Below are 18821 nucleotides of genomic sequence, written 5' to 3' on the forward strand. Positions count from 1 at the left end.
CTAACTTTCGGTGGGCGGGAAAGTTTTGGGCGCCGACGAACAATAAGTAGGAGGGCCGTAAGGTCCTGACTAAAATATGATGGACAGGGATCTTGACAAGTTACAAAAGACTTGAAAGTTAGAGGCGTGTCCTAAATTTGATTGGCGGTTTTACGCGCAGACGCATTTTTTAGCGGTGGTTGTTCTTTTCATCGATTGGACAAAGCCTTCATGCAGCTGGGGGGTGTTCCTTCATCCTATTGGTAGTTCAGGCGCAGACTCATTTAGCAGGAAGAGGCGCGTCATTTCTAAGAGGGCGCGTTTGGTAGGTGTGGTTTTACTTGATTGGCAGCCGACAAGTGAGTTATGTTGTATAGGGTAAAGGGGCGTGTCTTCGTGTGATTGGCATCTCGGCGCAGACTCACTGAGCAGCAGTGGGCGTTCCTGCGGTGATTGGCATTTGGAGGGGCGTGTCTCTTGTGGCCGCAGTCGCAGCATTCCCCGGCGGGCGCCATGAAACAAAGGCAAGTCGGCCTGGCGGTCCCGGGCGGCTGTAACGGCAGTAGTAGCGGCGGAGAGGGTGGCAGGCTGGCGGGGCCTAGGCAGAGGAGGAGGCGGCGCCGGGGAGCGGCGACCGGAGGAGGAGAGGATGGAAGTCCGGCCACACGGCAATACCAGAGGCGGGAGGAGCGGAGAGAGCCGGAGGAGGAAGAAGAGGAGGACGGAGAGGAGGAGGAGGAGGTAGAAGAGGAGGAAGAGGAGGATGGAGAGGCCGAGGATGAGGCGCCTCTGTCACAGGCCCGGAAAAAGGACGGCGGGCCCAACAGCAAATACTGGGAGAGCCCCGACACTGCCGCCCTGCTGGAGCCTGTGAGGGCCTGGGTCACCCGGGGCTACAAGAAGGTGAGGGGGAGGGGAATGCTATTCTAATATTGGGCAGTGACAGAGGTCACCGGGGGGCAACAATAAGGGAAGGGGGGTACAAGATGCCCCCACCCCCACTCATATTGTACCCCCTAAGCTGAGGTGGGCACATACAAATAATAGCCCCCAACAGGGAATGAATGGGCTGCATACAAAGGGGTGTTACCCATGGGTTGGGGTAATATGAGCAGGAGGGGGGCACTACTGTGGGGTAATATCCCCGGGCTGGGGTCCCTTGGGGTGGGTTCATACATGGCCTGGGTCATTCAGGGCTAATCAGGGTCCCCCCCCCAGTAGGGGGTGCTCCTATTGGGGGCAATGTGGGGAGTTGGGGATTTCTGCCTGCTATGGGGGTGGCTCTGCTCGGCTCCCCCAATGATATCCTGGAGATTGGTGCGAGCGTTGCCCCGTCTATGATGCCGCTGCCCAGCTGGTGATTTCAGGGCATTGATCGTGTGATCTGTACATCTGATTGGTCACTATTTTCCTTCATCAATATTTCTGGTGAAGAACAACTTCCAAATCTCTCACCAGAGGATTCTGCCCCAGTCTGACCCCTTTATACCCCAGGGGGCAATGTAATAGACAATATTGTGGGGGTTCTGCTGGGTTCCCATGGTTGGGGATGGGGGGATCACTATGAACAGCTTTACGATTGTAGAAATGACAAATCTGGGGAGATCATCAGAAAAGAACCAAAAATCCTTCACTGAGACCCCAGAACAGCAGGGGGGGGGTGTCCAATGGCCATTGGGGTCCCAAACCCAGGAGAAGGAAACCTTTGGAGACTCTGCAGCCTATTGGCTTCATTGCTCGTAGACAAAATATGAGGAAAATTTATAATTTTATAGTTGTCACAAGGACAGGAAGAATGGAAGGGAATTCTGTGGGGACACCTACCTATTCTAGTGATAAGTGAGGGGAATATTTCTTCTCACTTCCTAGTTTGTCCCTGAATATAGGTGTGGGGGTGGGAACATGGTGCGGCCTGGCAGGGGGCACAGAAATTATAATTGGGGGGTGTATTCCTATACATGTACAATTGTGGGGTCACCAGAAGGAGGTCCTGATTCCCCTATATAGATGGAATTGTGGGGTCACCATCACTAGAGGGGTCACCAGCAGGAGGAAGGGGTCCTGATTCCCCTATATAGATGGAATTGTGGGGTCACCATCACTAGAGGGGTCACCAGCAGGAGGAAGGAGGTCCTGATTCCTCTATATAGATAGAATTGTGGGGTCACCGGATGAAGGAGGTCCTGATTCCCCTATATAGATAGAATTGTGGGGTCACCATCACTAGAGGGGTCACCATTACTGGAGGGTGTAGTGCTAGACATCTGCTTAAGGTGACAAACATTACCTGGGGCTCCGCCCCCCTTTACCTGCACAGGTTGTGTTGGGGCTCCTGTAAAGTTTAGCATGCAGTCACTGTGTTAATGTACAGCACTACGTAATATGTTGCCGCTATATAAATGTTTTATTAATACACTACTACTCTCAGAAGTCTCTCTGGGAAATCTTTATCTCCTCTTCTTTGGGTTCGTCTCTTTTTAGTGTCGGGTACAATCCGTACTTTTGTTCTCGCAGCCTCCGATGTGACTGCTGACCCCGAGGGTTTTGCTTTTCATGCAGACAGAAATAGCGCTGAGTGGGTGGTTATTGTCAGACATTGAGGCAGTGAATGTGACACGTTTCATCCATTGGGTTCTGCACGGGGGATTGGTTGGGGTTTATATGAAGTGCACACAAAGTTGGCATTTAGTTAGCTTTCCATGCAGAGTCTTGTCCGTGTCTCTGCTGGTGAGGTTCCCCCCTCTGTGTCCCGGTAATCATTGTCCCCATTACACAAAGTGATGAGAAATCCAAACCACGAGAGATACAGCAGTGAATTGGTTGGTGAATCTTCCAATGGGGACAAAAATTGGAGCTTTTCCCTCACTTTGGGTATTTTTATATTTTTTCTTTCTTGTGTTTGAGCCAGGAAGTGAAATCCCTAAAGTGACCCAAATAGTCAAAATCAACAAATTGATGAGATGGGACCATTCCCTGCTCCAGTATTCTCCCCGGGAAAATGTTTTAAGCCAGGTGTGTAGAAGCTGTAGGTGGGTGGTGGCCCCTGTACTGTGACCCAACTCTTCAGTACTGCACCCACCTAAAAGGGGCCGGGGAAAAAACTGCTGCTCTATCCAAAACTAAAATATTATTGTCGTTTCCTCTACAGAGAGAAATGTGGAATTCCCATTGTCCAGTCACATTATTTTTCATTAGGTTATATTAGCAAAAGTCTTAAATCGGGAAATAGAAGGCAATCCTAAATATCTGAAACCCACAGTGGCTGCAAAGTTAGGCAAAGTGTTGCAGTTTCCCGCCATCTCTGGAGGCACATAGAATCTCTAGGGTGACGTCTGACATAGAAGCCACTGATCAATATGACAGCCAGGCAATGAGTATTTTCTGTATTGAATTGTTAGCAGTGCCGACCTCCATATCTTCACATCTCTGCTTTCCATCCGGAGGCGTCAGTCATTCCGGGGTCTGTATATATGATTGTATGAGAATCTTGTTGTGTCTTTGCAGTATGTCCAGGCGGATTCTCCCACCAACAAAGCCCTGGCTGTGCTGGTCTCTCAGCTCCTGCAGTTTCAGGAAGATGCATTTGGACGGCACGTCACTAACCCGGCCTTCACCAAGCTGCCTGTGAGTATCCAGAGCTCCTCGTATGTTTCAATATCATAGAAATAAACGTGGCATAAAATCTCTAGCGATCCCTCCATCTGGGGCAGCTCTGCGTATTATGTCGGCAATATATAGATCCCATTTAATAATAATAATATTAATAATAATAATAATAATAATTTGCGTGTGCTTTGTGCAGGGAAAGGTGCTGTCACGCTTTTATTCTGAATGGAAATTGTTGCCCCATTGAATAGCATTCATCTTTCCCGGTCCAGTAAAGCCCCGGCATAAACTTTTGTAGCGTTAAGCTAAGTACGCGCCATGCACGGTGCACAAAGCCACAAGGAGTATAAATGTGAGAATAATAGAGTGCAAACTGGAGGATGAGCTTCTCATAATGGAGAGAGAGGCTATGGATTCAGTTTGTTTTTTATATACTAACAGGTGAAATATCTTTTACATCATTTGTATTATTTGTTCTTTTTCCAGATGAAATGCTTCTTGGATTTTAAGCCCGGTGGTGCCCTGTGCCATATCCTGGGGGCAGCATACAAGCACAGGAGTGACCAAGGATGGTACGAGACCAGAACCTCTCTGTATTGCAGTGTGAAGGGTTTATTGTCTTTCTCTTCCTGTTCTCAATTTAATCGTTATTTTGTCCCCCGCAGGAGGAGGTTTGATTTGCAGAATCCATCTCGAATGGATCGCAATGTGGAAATGTTCATGGCTATTGAGAAGACACTGGTACAGGTGAGGCTGGGAGCTTTATATGGTGCCCTGTGGTTGTGGTCTTATTGTTCTTTACTTTGTCTAGTTTGGCTGTATTAGACAGAATTAAAATTCCTGTCTGTTTGCTGGGGTCGCCCATGCATCAATTCTGTGCATATGTAAGCTGGGTTTATAGGTGCCGTCTTATAGCACCCATGCTTCGCTCCTCCAGTGACCTACTAATGACTTCGTCGCTCATAACCTCCTCACCTGCATGGCTCCAAGACTTTTCTAGAGCCACCCCAACTCTCTGGAATAGTCTTCCTCGTCCTACTTTTCTGCACATTTAAAAGAGCCCTCAAAACCCAAGGCTTCAACGTCGCCCACCTGTCTTCTGTCTCATAAACCCTCACTACTCACCACCATTCCATATCCCTCTCCTATTGTGTGATACCTCCTAGATTGTAAGCTCTTCGGGGCAGGGTCATCTCCTCCTCCTGTGTCACTGTGTGTATCTGTCTGTCATTGGTAACCCCTATTTATTGTACAACGCTGCATAATATGTTGGAGCTATATGAGTCCTGTTTAATCATAATGCTGAAGCATAAATGCACGGTGGGGAGATTGCACAGATATGATCTCTAAATAAGGCCAGAAAAGAAGATTTTTCTTAAGCTAAACATCCACAATTCTTATTCTAGTATGGCTGACTTCACACGCTGCTTACTAAGGTGGTAACCCACCGCCAGCTTGCTGTAAGGAGCAGCACTTACCCCTGAATGAGATGTAACATCTTTGGTTTCATATTTATCTTATGCCATTTACGTCTTTTTTTTGTCTTCCAGAACAATTGTTTGACTAGACCCACCGTCTACCTCGTCCCAGAAATTGAGTTGAAGTTGGCCAATAAATTAAAAGACATCGTCAAGCGTCATCAGGTGAGCGTTCACTCGGGATTGTGGCAGAGACGTCTGTATGTAACATTTGTCATTTCTGGAGGGTGAATCTTCTCTGTGTTATTTAGGGTACAATTACAGAAGATAAGACGAAGGCTTCTCACCACGTTTACCCCAATCCTACCTCACTGGATGAAGGTAAGAAGAAAAGTTCTGATTCGTTTGCCTTAACGCCATTTCATCATTGTGGGGTGACAATAACGAATTAGAATTCAAATCTCTGTGTCAGTAATGAGCAATGGAGTTCCTGGTCCGGTCCTGATATTGTCATACTGTGGGGTTCTGAGATTGAATGATGGAGCGTTGAGTTTTAAGAAAGTAGGAGCAAGCTGAATAAGACGGGGAGACAATTCCAGAGAGTCGGGGCAGCTCTAGAAAAGTCTTGGAGCCGTGCAGATTGTTGTTGTAACCAATAGAAGTTTTATCCTTGATGACAGTTATTAAATCTTGTTTGGTTTTGTAACCATCAGGACAAATTGATGGGAATGTTCTCCTCCCACAGGGCCTCAGTCTGTTGAAACCATTTAAGGTTGTAACCCCTCTATGCTGTGGTGTTTTTTAGATATATATCCTAATGCTGTGGTAGTTTCTCTGCAATTCCGGGCCTCTGTGCCATGCTCACCTGAGCTCGGCATGCTGCGCCTTCCAAAATGGCCGCTGGAGACCACAAGAGAGGACATTCCTGTTCTATGGTTTGATCTCTGTGTGCCATCTAGTGGTCAGGAATCGTCCATGGTGGGATCTCCGTCTTACAGCATCAGACATGAATGATGGGCTTGGCGGCCCTTTTGGCCATTGTTCTCGGCATTCATTTCATGGCAGGGGGTTGTAAATGCTAATTTTGTGTTTGTTTCCTTTTAGCTGATGAATGGCTGAGACCTGTGATGAAAAAGGACAAGCAAGTTCTTGTACACTGGGGCTATCATCCAGACAGGTAAGGGAAGTTTTATTGTGGTTCTGGAAAGAAAGGGTTAACTCTATATTTGTTTAGGACACCACCAATCTGCAGTTAGCTTGAGGCTGCACATATGATCTGCTATTAAACACCGGCCATTCATAGACCTGAAAGGCTGACAAAGAGCCACCTGTGACTTTATCACCAGACAGATTTACCATGAATGTAGCATACACCACGTAAGCTGTAGTCAGGAGAATTTAACCAAACTGCAGGAAACGGATAAATATTTATTTCTGCTTAACTTCTAGGATCTTGGCCTGAAGCCTGATATTGGTGCCAGTTGCCGCCATCTAGTAATTATTGGCTCCTCTCCCAATATTGCTCATTTATTCTGCATGAGGAATTCATTTTACTTAGAGGCCAAATAACTTTTATCGAAATGTATTTCCGATCCATCAGAACAAGGTGTGCAATGTTACACTTACAATTCAGTTTCTACAGAAAGCAGCCTCGGCCCACAAAGAAAATCCTATCCCCGGCCATCATGCTGTAGTGAAAAGCCAATTTTGTTCTGTGAGGAAACCGAAGTCTCTCCGTGTCAGTCAGACACCCCAATTGGAGCTCTCAGATCTGCAATGCTGATCAATGCTTTTCTACAGAAATAGGTTTAGTTGTAATACTAGAACATTTCAGGATTGTTGTGATCAGAAGCATTCTGCACCTCCAGATTAACCAGCTGGGTTCATAGTTTTGTACTGCAGTAATGGAATGTATTATTTCTTTTCCCCCAGCTATGACTCCTGGATGCCTGTCACGGATCTCGATGCTGATGTTGAAGATGCTCCCATTCCAGAGAAGCCTTGGAAGGTGAGAAGAATGTAAAATGCTGCTTCTGAAATAATTCCAATATTGTGGACCTGCTGTGATAATCATTTTATTTAACCTCCTAGGTTCATGCAAAATGGTTGTTAGACACAGACCTGTTCAATGAGTGGATGAACGAGGAGGACTATGAGGTGGATGAAAATAAGAAAGCAACCAACTTCCGGCAGAGGATTTCCATAAAGAATGATGAGGTGACCACCCATGACCCCATCCCATCCCATATCCTTATTAATTTAGAGACCAAATGTTAATGATCAGAGATTTGCTGTCACTTCTGAACGTTGTGCAGTGAATATCTGGAACTTTATTTGCTCCGGTTTGTTGTACATCTGTTCTACCATTCCTATGTATTTATACAGCACCAACACATAACGCATCTTACACAGTCCAATAGTCATGTTACCAACTGACCCTCGGAGGAGCTCACAATCAAATATCCCTCTGCTAATCCAGTACAGTCTTATGATTGAAGCCTATTAAACCACCAGCATGTTTTTTTTGGATGTGGGAGAAACCCCAGGAGTGGATCAGCATACGGAATGGTGTCTTTTACTCTACCATGTGGCAATCAATTCAATTTTAGATTCCATCTTTTTCAAAGTTGCCATCAAAGATCTGAAAGGAGGTTTTAGTCAATCACAAGGAAATTCGATCAACATTTCCCCTATAAAACACTTTGGACCAATCAATGACATTCACAAACTTTCCAGGTTTTATTTCCTAATTTAGTTTCAAATTTTCAATAGAAGTTGCAGTGAAGATTTCTAATTACTGCCCTTCTAGTCTTAGGGTCTCGGGGTGGTGGATGACTTCTTTTCTGGCTATTACTTGCAGCCATATTTGTGGTTCTGGGTGACATTTTTGCACATATTTCCAGGTTTAGACTGATCTTTCACTCACTGACCCACCTTCTGATGCCACACACTGGGGCTTTTTTACTGTAGGAAAAGAACCTGAAAAAGTGTTTAGTGTGCCCAGTCCAAACAATTATTCCTGCATACAGCATAATGGGATTAGGGATGAATTGCACCTCAGTGATTTATTGAACTCCACACATAACCGTAAACAAAAAACAAACGCAGTGCTGCAAAGTCGCAAATGCCAATATGATCTAGTTTTTTGTTTGGCAGTCAATATGCCCATTTATTAGCTGGTTCCAGAGAGCCCCCGAACGTCTCAGCCTGCTGCAGAGCAAAATGTGAAAACCATTCAACCACTGGATATCAAGTGCGCGGCACCTCACTGTGTTCCTATACAGTAGTATAGCAGTAGCGCTCCGTAATCCAATATGGCAGATCACCAACAACTCCCTCAGCATTGTCTGGGGTTATAGGAACTAATTAGGTTTTCACTTGATACAATCATGAGGGCAACTAAAACATCCTCTTTCCATATTTTAGGCATTTAGGTAGTCCTGCTGTCTCTGGCAGTGTTCTCTCCAGACCCTTTTAGCTGGGTGCACCACCCGTCGCTTTTCAGTAACCACCCTGTCTGGGTGAACAGTGAGCACTGTCTGGGTAGTTCTGCTGTCTCTTTTGTATTTGTTCACAAGTTCCTATTTTTTTCCCTTTAGTCCATGCGCAGTCCCGAGCGGAAAGATCGGAAGTCTGCGGGTGCACCTAAGAAAAGAAAACGTTCCCCCTCCCCGCAGACTCCTTCCGAGTCCCGGAAGAAGCCTGGAAAGAAAAGGTAAGAACAGGATGACTGAGATTCATTTATGGTAATATCTGTCCTGGCGAACAGTTGTGTGAATTGTGCTATTTGTCACCTTTTAGTCAGGGCGGCCTTTATGGCAGGCGGAAGTGGCAAAAGGAAGAGGATGAGCAGGAAGATCTCACCAAAGATATGGAGGACCCCACGCCTGTCCCCAATATGGAGGAAGTCATGCTTCCAAAGAATGGTAACTATTTCTTCCTCCATGGTTTATGCGTTTCAGTATGTTGGGGTTGTGGCATGGAGATACTGACAATGGGGGCTGGATGAAGTACCGAATGTACCTCTATTGCCTGAAGCCAAATTCCAGGATTCTCATGATACATACCTTAATCCCCGGTGTCTTCCATTTGGTCCTGTGATGAGTGAGATTGTATGATTTCAGCTTCTCGTCTTTACTGGTGGACAGTTGGATTGGTAAAAGTTAATATTGCTTTGTAACAGCAGATTCTTTGTATCCTTCTCCTCTGAGCCCAGACTGACTTGATGCAACCTCAGGGGCTGGGCTCATTCTGGAGTTCATGCATTCCCGACACATGCAAAGGGAAGCCAGGATTGCCAGATATCCCCGGCAACAAATGCTGGGTGGCAGTCAGATAGGTAAGAGCAGTTATTTCAGAATGGACATCCCATGTCCCTTTCTGTAATAAACACCGGCCTGATCACCAAAGTGTGACTTAAATCCACTTAAACCCTATAAACTAACAGTACTTCAGTATTTAAATATTTCTTCTGCGTCAATTGTTTTGGTCATATATTATTGAAGGCAATTGGCTTCAATAGGCAGGTATGATGCACTGGGATAGTAAAATATCATCATTTGCAGTTCTCTCCAGATTTAGCGCTATAATATATTTCTGATGAAATATCAGATTTCTGGTAGCTCAGGCTGGCACATTAGACAAATCCTAACTATTTCCTCCACTTTCTGTGCAGTTAACCCAAAAAAGGACAGCGAGCACACACCTGTGAAGGGCGGAGTGGTCGCCGATCTGGGTAAGTCGTCCTGCATCCCTTTATTGCATTGTTCAGTGCTAAACACAGAATTTTTTTTAAGCTCGATGGGCAGAAGCTGTAGGTGGGAGACGGCCCCTGTATTGTGACCAAATTCATCAGTAACCACCCAAAAGCAGCCGGTTGGTGCGTCCAGCTAAAGGGGCCCAGGGAGATTTAGTGGAACAAGTACATGGCAACAAATATACTTGTATCAAAAACTCCAGTTGAAGTCTCTAGATTTTTCTTTGTTGTCTTCTGTGATTGCTTGGAGTGCTAATAAAACTTCCTACATAATCCATGTACACGTCACATCCTGACATACCTCCGGACTTCAGAACAGGCAACAATCTAAATACTGAGAAACACTTACTTTTTCAAAAACTAAAGGGCCTAACTGAGCTTCAGAACCTTTTCATAAGGCAGCCAGCCTATGGTGGTTTATATCCACATTATTTTTTTCCCCCATTTGGTAGCTCCTTTATGCTTTCTAGGGATAATACACATCAGTCCTGTAATGTGTTTTTTCATGTTTATAGATGAGCAGGAGGAGGAAGCTGTAGCTGCCAGTGGTAAGGTAAGTCTTCAATGTTCCTGGAGTCTGACTAATTTGTGATTCCAATATTTGCCCTATTGTTATTGCTTTGATTACTCACTGATGGATCCTCTTCCATTTGTACTTGTAGGAAGATGAGGACCCCAGCCGAGGAGATCAGAGCAGGATGATCGATAATGGGGAAGATAATGTCACTGAACAGACCAACCACATCATCATTCCCAGCTATGCGGCCTGGTTTGATTATAACAGGTAGCGCTTTCTTCTTTGTCTGGATGACTACAATTAGTTTGATTTCTGAACTGGTGAATAATATCGGTGTCTTTCCTTTCAGCATTCACGTCATTGAACGCCGAGCTCTTCCAGAATTCTTCAATGGCAAAAACAAGTCAAAGACCCCAGAGGTGTAAGTGTTGCTGTGTCACATGATCCAGGTTCTGGATTCTTTAGCTCTTAAGATGTGCTTTCTCAGATTGATCAAGCATTAGTCCACCTGGTGTAAATGGTCATTGTGAAAATCTAGACAAACACTTGTAACAGAGTTCATTTTTTATTTGCCTAGGAAGCTTGCATATAATTTGATGAGGAACAAGTAGAGCCAGAGCTCAAGATAGGCTTCATTTAAAGAACGTATGAGCAGTTTGAGACTTTATTTTAAATTTATTCTAATATTTTGCCTATTCATCATCTCTTATGGAAATGTGAATACAGCTGTCCCCCAACATCACTGAGGAGTTTGTTGTGCTTCACCATGTTTAGGTTTTGTATTAGCATTTGCTAATGACTACAATAGTATAGGATGGTTGTCGTCCTCATCACAAATTAACATTATAGGTGACTATAATTGGTATCAGGTTATCAATTGCTGGTTTTGAAGATTTTCAGTTTACTATTGGCTGCCTTATATGTCTGTGTATGGAGTGCTAGCTGGTGGCTATGCTGTCTTTTCACATACCTGTTGGGTCATAGTCCTATATACCACTTCTGGTTTAGCCACTTTTACAAACGTGAGGCATTACTTATGTTTGTGTCATTTTCCAGATACCTGGCCTACCGAAACTTCATCATCGATACATACCGACTGAACCCCCAGGAGTATCTCACCAGCACTGCATGCCGCAGAAACCTGACCGGAGATGTGTGCGCCATCATGAGGTCAGTGTCTGCTTGTGGTTTTATTAGGGTTCTAGTAGCCAAGGAGGCTAGTGGCTGCCACTGAACACTGGGCAGGCCATTTGTTAGATTGGTATTTAATCTTTGCTTTTTTCTGTTTTTGTTTTGGGGGTCACTGTGATATAATCTATTGTTGTCTATGATCCAAGCAATAGCTGTTATGGGTTGGAGACTAAACACTGATGCTGCTACTGTGACATTATGATTAGATTGACACAAGGTTTTTCCTGGTTGCAGAGTTCATGCATTCCTGGAGCAGTGGGGCTTAGTTAACTACCAGGTGGATGCTGATTCCCGGCCAATGGCTATGGGTCCCCCTCCAACACCTCACTTTAATGTTCTGGCGGACACCCCATCAGGGCTCGTTCCACTCCACATGAGGGCTCCTCAGGTAAGGTCCCTGGCTGATGGCTCTTCCTCATTTCTCAAATTATATGTATGTTATATTGGTATTCTCTTTCTCTGTAGATTCCCTCCTCTCAGCAGATGTTGAATTTCCCTGAGAAAAGTAAAGACAAACCAACAGATCTGCAGAACTTTGGGTTGAGGACTGAAATCTACTCCAAGAAGACTTTGGCCAAGGTAAGAAATATAGGAAATGCTGGGATCCAAAGGAGCCAAATATTTTATAAAAAATGTCAAGAAATGTTTTCAGTCAGTCTGTTCGATCTTTGTTTCTTATCTTGTTTTAGTGTTAGTCCCATGTGTGCCATTCTCTGCACCAATAGCATATCTGTTCAGTTGGATGTTTCCTCATCCAATTCTTTTATATAATAGCACCACGGATAATGGAATTTGCTGGATAGCTCTCAACATTCTCTTCCATCTTACAGAAATCAGCCAGTGCTGGGCGCGAGTGGACAGAACAAGAGACTCTGCTGCTGTTAGAGGTAGGAAAATATACCAGGGCCCCAATAACCTGTGTTGTAGCACTGGTCTTTTGTATTTATGAATTTTCTCTGATCTCCACAGGCCCTGGAAATGTATAAAGATGACTGGAACAAAGTGTCTGAACATGTAGGCAGCCGCACTCAAGATGAATGCATTCTACACTTTCTTCGGTTACCAATCGAAGATCCGTACCTGGAGAACTCTAATTCTTCCATGGGACCTCTGGCCTATCAGCCCGTCCCATTCAGCCAGTCCGGCAACCCTGTTATGAGCACAGTTGCTTTCCTGGCCTCGGTGGTAGATCCTAGAGTTGCTGCAGCTGCTGCAAAAGCTGCTCTGGGTGAGAAATGTCATTATTGTGTTTGGTTAGCAGGAGGTACTGGGGTTCTTGTATGATCTTGGCCCTTACGGTCTTAGGTGGGCAAGATTTCTGCCATATCATTGGTTGACTGAAATATTTAGATCATAAATGGATATATAGAGGCACAAAGTTTTGTTTTTTTATAAAGTAAGTGGTTTAGCAGTCTTGCTTGCAGCCTGTTCCTCACAGTGTAAAATGTTCTTTTTTCAGAGGAGTTTTCTCGTGTGCGGGAGGAGGTGCCCTTGGAGCTGGTGGAGGCACACATTAAGAAGGTACAAGAAGCCGCCAAAGCCTTGGGTAAAGTGGACCCAACGTACGGTCTGGAAAGCAGCTGCATAGCTGGCACAGGGCCCGAGGAGCCTGAGAAAACAGGTGAACATAATAACTATATATCTTATTTGCTGCGCATGTCCACGTTAAAAGAATAAATTGGACTTTTACATTGCTGGTTAACGGAAAGCAGCAAAGTAATAGCTAGGAGGTAAATGCACCAGAAAAGCAAACATTCCCAAAAGGCATATCTTGAATAAGAAGTGTAAATAATAATTCTTTACTGTTGTTGAGCGGGAAAATTCTAGCTTTAAATTATAAATACAATTATCCTTTAACCACCTGAGCGTTACACTGAGGTCTAGATTTCTGTACCAAAAGTGATCCACTGTTTTTCATGAAATTCTTTTTTTAAATTGTAGACCTGTAACTTACAGAAATATGTCCGAACAGGGGTTCTAGTAGATAATATGAATATAAAAAATGTATTTACTTTTATTTTTTTGTATTGGATTGGATACAGGAGTTTGTATTGAATCCAATACAAAATGAATGAATGAGTTTCTATTTGAATTTCCCGAACACGCGCCGACGTCATCGCGCACGCAGGGAGGAGCCGTCCGGTTTTTTTTTCTCCGCCGGACGGCTTCTCGTTTCAGAGATCATCCGGCGCTGGACGAAGACGGACGTGGACCATCAGCGGGACCAGGTAAGATGCCGGCCGGTATCTTGTGTTCAGCCGGACGGGATCTTGTGTTCAGCCGGCCGGGCGGCGGAACGCAAGATGCCGGGCAGCGGAACACAAGATACCGGCCGGCATCTTACCGGTCCTGCTGGCACCCGACGCTGGAGAGGGAGATCGACGGACGACGATGGACGGAGGACGACGCTGGAATAGGAAAACGACGCTGGAATAGGAAAACGACGCTGGATGTGCACAGCGGGACCATAGAGGTAAGGCTGTGACAAAATTACGGGGTTAACCATCCTAGCCATTTTTTTTTTTTTTTTGCCCGACCTTCGTACGGGCATACCGGCTAGGTGGTTAAGGTGATATGCAATTATTCAGAGAAGACAAAAACTTTTTGTTGCCTCTTCAAGGTGTCAAAACTGTTTTTGTGAAATTCACTTTATCAATATCCTCTTCCTGTGAGGATATAATAAAATAAAATTGTTTTCCCTTCTCATTTAAAGCTGAAAATACAGAAGAGGAGAAGATGGAAACAGAGACCCCAGAAGCCCCTCCACCAGAAAAAGTGAGTCATTGGGCTTATTTCCAAGATTTGGAGTTTCTCCCCAACACATTGATTTGCCTCTTAGATGCTCAGTGACTTTGATTTGTAATTCAACAGACCGAGGTGAAAACTGAGAAGGAGGGAACAGAAACAGAGAGCAGTGACAAAGCTGAAGCCCCTACAGAGAAGAAGCCAGAAGAGGAAGGCACAGAGCCAGCATCAGAAGAGAAAACTGGTATAGTCATTACAAACCTTTTAGCAGTGTGATTCTGATGTGGATTGGAGATTTGTTTTGCAGCTTTTGAGTCCTGGGATTAACCCTCCAGAACTTCTATCCTGGTTTGGGTGGACGTGTCCCACATACTATGAATATATATATATATATATATATATATATATATATATATATATATATATATATTTATTTGCAGTTGCCTGTTTTGCAGAATTCATTTGCAGATCTGTCTCTTGGAGAGGCTTGGATTGTATTGGTTGCAATACATTACCTCCATATGAGGACTGCTGACCCCAGTCCACCAAATATTGTACACCACAATTGGCCCTGAGAAGTGGTGACTGCTTTGTATTGTTACATTGAAAGGCACAACCAGATTTGGGGTTTTTGTTTTCTCATCAGTCATTGGCTGGCATAGTAGGCCTGTGGGATAAATCCTGTCTACAGGAGTTAAAATAAGAAAAGTCTCCACTCCTAGGCTTTTCAAGTGTACCTGTGACAAGTCTATGGGCATGTGAACATTTACATATTTAGCCTTAAATCTACTTTAAAAATAATCCCAGTGATAAATGGTTTCCCTATAATAGAGGAAAAGACTAAATTTGTGTACAGAGAGATTGCACACCATATTCATGCACTACAGAGAGATTGCAACCGCTTAAAAAAAAGTTGGGTATTGCCACTGATGTGGAGATTCAGTAAAAATTGTAATCTCAGAAGTGTTAAGTGATGCAAAATAATTGTTGAAGATCACAGCTTCTGTAGTCCTATAATAACTGTGTATGTTTTGTTTCCAGCTGAAGAGGAGACGGAAGAATCTAAAGACAATGTGGAGTCTGCCAAAGAAACTGACCCAGCCAAGAAGAAAGTGGAAAACGATCTCTCTGAAGCAAACGTAGCCATGGCAGCTGCTGCTGCTCTTGCCTCAGCTGCCACTAAAGCCAAGGTGAGTGCAAGGGGCGTTTTCCATGTGGTCAGCATAGCCGATCCCTACATCTCTCAGAATGGGAAGTCAGCCTAATATTCTGTTCTGCCCCTGTTGTAATACTCTGACTGTAATTTAACCAATCTGTGTTCCATTCCTCAGCACCTGGCTGCAGTAGAGGAGCGAAAGATCAAGTCACTGGTGGCACTGCTAGTGGAAACACAAATGAAGAAACTGGAGATTAAATTGCGCCATTTCGAAGAGCTGGAAACCATCATGGACCGCGAAAAGGAAGCAGTAAGTGACTAATGGATATGATGAGTCCTGCAGAGCATCCTGGGAGTTCTGTCTATGCTCAGTGGGTTGAGAACCACCTTCCTTTGTCTAAAGATAAAGGGAAAGTAGGTGGAGGGATCTCTGCTGATGTAGCTGTACACAGAGCCCAGTAAATGTTTCCATAGTGTTTAGAGTACTGCGAAAGGTCTCCTCCTGTACAAAACGGACATCCCGCCATGGGCTTCATGGTTGCTGAGAATCTTTATCACTGCTTGTATACCCTAAAAGAAATGGATGGCATCAGACCGGAGCCCCTCTGAGTTTCTGCAAAGAGCATGCTGATAGGAAGTGAGAGCGAAGTGACTGAGATGAGCTTATGACTCTCTACATCGCCATTCACAAATCCACCTACATGCTAATGGAGGAATAAGGCCTATACATGTTATGTCTGGGTGGCCTGGGGTTATCGCTTTAGAATGACACTCCATATATGAGGAGTTGCCTAATTTTATTCTCAAACTCTGTGCCCTTCAAATGCCCTTTGCCAGTCTCCCCACCCCGCAGTCTTATTTCTGTCTGGGGTATATCTGCTGTCAGTGTCCTTCCATCTCTTATCCGTCTGATTCCTGCTGACTGGTTGCATTGCCCAGCCGTTCTCTTGGACGACCGGCCACCCTGGAGATCAGTTTCGATGACTGATGTCTGGAGCTGGAGACAGGAGCCAGTTCAGTCCCGGGGTGACCTTGCCTACAGTGCCAGTGATGCATCTTATTGTTGCACCAGATTATGAAAGGTCGCTTTTGATATATTTCAACTTCTTACCGAAAGGCCCATAAATGTCATTGTTCATCTTTGTCATCTGCGCTCCAGCTCGCTCTTTGGGGCCGGGTAGAACTGATCAGATTTTTGCTCCTGTTCTATATTTTGCGGAATTTGTGGGTGGTCTTTATTATAATTTTCTCTTTCGTCATTTTAGCTGGAACAGCAACGTCAGCAGCTCCTGACCGAACGCCAGAACTTCCACATGGAGCAGCTGAAGTATGCGGAGATGAGGGCACGCCAACAAATGGAGCAGCAGCATGGACAGAACCTGCAGCAACACGGGCAAAACACCCAGCACTCAGCGCCAGGCCCAGGAGCCCCAGGAATGGGCCATATTCAACCTCCCCACCCTGGGGGAATGATAGGTCACCCACAACAGCAGCAACCGCAGCCACCTCCCTATGGCTCTCACCACCAGATGCCACCTGCCCATCCGCCACAACCAGGCATGTATTATGGCCATAGGCAGGGAAGTGGTAAGTTAGGAAGTTTGTGATTGGCGGGGAGAATGGGACACTTTTCACCAGTGTGCTAAACCTCACAGCACTCTTCACCTTGGCCGGTGTTCACTCTGTATGAAACGTCCTGGCTGCAATGGCAGGGTGAGAATGACGAGTAACTGGCACTGGGTTCATGGTGGGACATTTAGATTTTAGGACTTGTAATCCATTTCTAGAAATTAATAGACAGATATAGATATCCTTCTCCCTATATAGATGGGGATAGACCTGAACCTTTCACATCTGTCCATCAGTATTGTAAATTTCCCTAACAAACGGAACATTCTGTGGCTCTCTGTCCTCCTGGATGATACAACAGTCTACAACAGAGTTTTTTATAGCATGCAGGCTGTAAAGAAATGGCACAGTGACATCTAATAGTCAAAATAGTGACAGATTTACTTTAAAGTGGAGATATCAAATTTGCAAATTTACCATTTTATTGTATTATATACAAGCAGTGCAAATACCCAAATCGGACTCGGCTGCCATGCCCTGTACAGCAGAGACTGGAAGAAGCTCTGAGCTTGTGGTTCCGCTGCACTGCAAATAGTATAAGATATTCATTTTAAATTTAGTAGATGTTTGCTCACCTTTTAGTAGCCTTTATCATAAGACATAACATCAATAAATTTTATTATAAAGGAGAGAAGGGGTGTGATAGATGCTGGCTGTGTCTGCACAGGTGGAGGTGATCTTTATTTATTTCTTTCTTCTAGCTATTAAAATGCATTTGGTAGATATTTGCAAAGGAGAATCATGTCGAGTGACCTCAGTGGCTCCATTAGGGCTAATATAAGCCCAGGTCACGTTAGAGGACCTGCAGCTGGGGTGGGACGATTACTATAAGCTCAGGCCATGTGTGTGAACCTACACATGTTACTGTAACACCGGGTCTTGTGAATGTGGCTTCCTGCAATGCCTTTTTCCTATAGGTTTTACATCCTGAGGCCACTGACTGGTTTAGGATTTACCAGCCAGCATGAATGCCTAGAAGTTTTGAAATGTTACTCACAAGCCTCATTACCATCGGTCTGTGGCTGCCTTTAGACTTCTGCAGTGCTGCCTCTGACCACTAGGGGCATATTCAATGAAACCTTTAGACTAGTAATATATTATTATTATACGGTATATAGCACCAACATATTGTACAGCGCTGTGTATTAAATACTAAATAGGGGACCAATGACAATAAATAATCTGATATTCTGTTCCTCTTCTACCTGATTCACCAATTATTAACTTAGATCCTACAGGTTGTAGACAGTTTAGTGTTCTCTGAAGCTATAAACACTTCCGTATTATTGGCACCGATTACATTCAGATTAATTTAATTAAATCAATTAGTTTAATACCAGGCTGACTGGGCTTTGAAGGTTTTAGGCTCCTGGGATCATTTTATTGTATTAGTCATATATAACAGTAACCATTAAAATTAACTTTCTGCAATCTTATTGATGTAGGTCAAATGCCCGGGCCGAGTGCCATGATGTCTGGACCTCCTATGGCAGCCCGAATCATGCCCAACATGCATCCATCAGCTGGACAGCCCCACCCCCCACCACCACAGGCAGCAATCCCCCCCATGCCAAGTGGCATGATGGGACCACGACCACCGATGGCTCCAAATGGCATGTGTAAGCATTTTAATAATGATTATCCCTCCACATCAGTTGTGATAAAAGTTCAGTCCAATAGTTACAACTCTGGCATATACCATAGTGCTGTACAGAGATGACTGAGCCAGTCCCATCAGTCTATGTACAAAGGAGCTGACACTCTAATGTCCCCCCACAGTCACACACTATTATTATACATTTATATAGCTCTGACATATATCGC

The 18821-nt window shown here is 44.6% G+C and overlaps 1 protein-coding gene across 1 annotated transcript in view; it reads left to right on the forward strand.

The window, feature by feature from the left end:
- The first annotated feature begins 444 nt into the window (after positions 1–444).
- The window catches only part of SMARCC1 (SWI/SNF related BAF chromatin remodeling complex subunit C1), a 20767-nt gene continuing 2390 nt past the window's right edge, over positions 445–18821 (forward strand). Inside the window, exons 1-27 of the mRNA XM_072413063.1 lie at positions 445–882; positions 3484–3603; positions 4072–4157; positions 4251–4332; positions 5136–5228; positions 5315–5384; positions 6108–6180; positions 6936–7011; positions 7095–7220; positions 8603–8718; positions 8805–8929; positions 9679–9738; positions 10275–10312; positions 10422–10543; positions 10626–10697; positions 11333–11446; positions 11702–11855; positions 11933–12046; positions 12298–12354; positions 12437–12695; positions 12927–13088; positions 14181–14242; positions 14339–14456; positions 15254–15402; positions 15544–15678; positions 16634–16925; positions 18443–18616. Coding sequence (XP_072269164.1) covers positions 493–882; positions 3484–3603; positions 4072–4157; positions 4251–4332; positions 5136–5228; positions 5315–5384; positions 6108–6180; positions 6936–7011; positions 7095–7220; positions 8603–8718; positions 8805–8929; positions 9679–9738; positions 10275–10312; positions 10422–10543; positions 10626–10697; positions 11333–11446; positions 11702–11855; positions 11933–12046; positions 12298–12354; positions 12437–12695; positions 12927–13088; positions 14181–14242; positions 14339–14456; positions 15254–15402; positions 15544–15678; positions 16634–16925; positions 18443–18616 — 3439 coding nt within the window. The 5' untranslated portion in view covers positions 445–492. The remainder of the gene's footprint in view (positions 883–3483; positions 3604–4071; positions 4158–4250; positions 4333–5135; positions 5229–5314; positions 5385–6107; positions 6181–6935; positions 7012–7094; positions 7221–8602; positions 8719–8804; positions 8930–9678; positions 9739–10274; positions 10313–10421; positions 10544–10625; positions 10698–11332; positions 11447–11701; positions 11856–11932; positions 12047–12297; positions 12355–12436; positions 12696–12926; positions 13089–14180; positions 14243–14338; positions 14457–15253; positions 15403–15543; positions 15679–16633; positions 16926–18442; positions 18617–18821) is intronic.

Source organism: Pyxicephalus adspersus, chromosome 5 (assembly GCF_032062135.1).
Source record: "Pyxicephalus adspersus chromosome 5, UCB_Pads_2.0, whole genome shotgun sequence".
Taxonomy (NCBI): domain Eukaryota; kingdom Metazoa; phylum Chordata; class Amphibia; order Anura; family Pyxicephalidae; genus Pyxicephalus; species Pyxicephalus adspersus.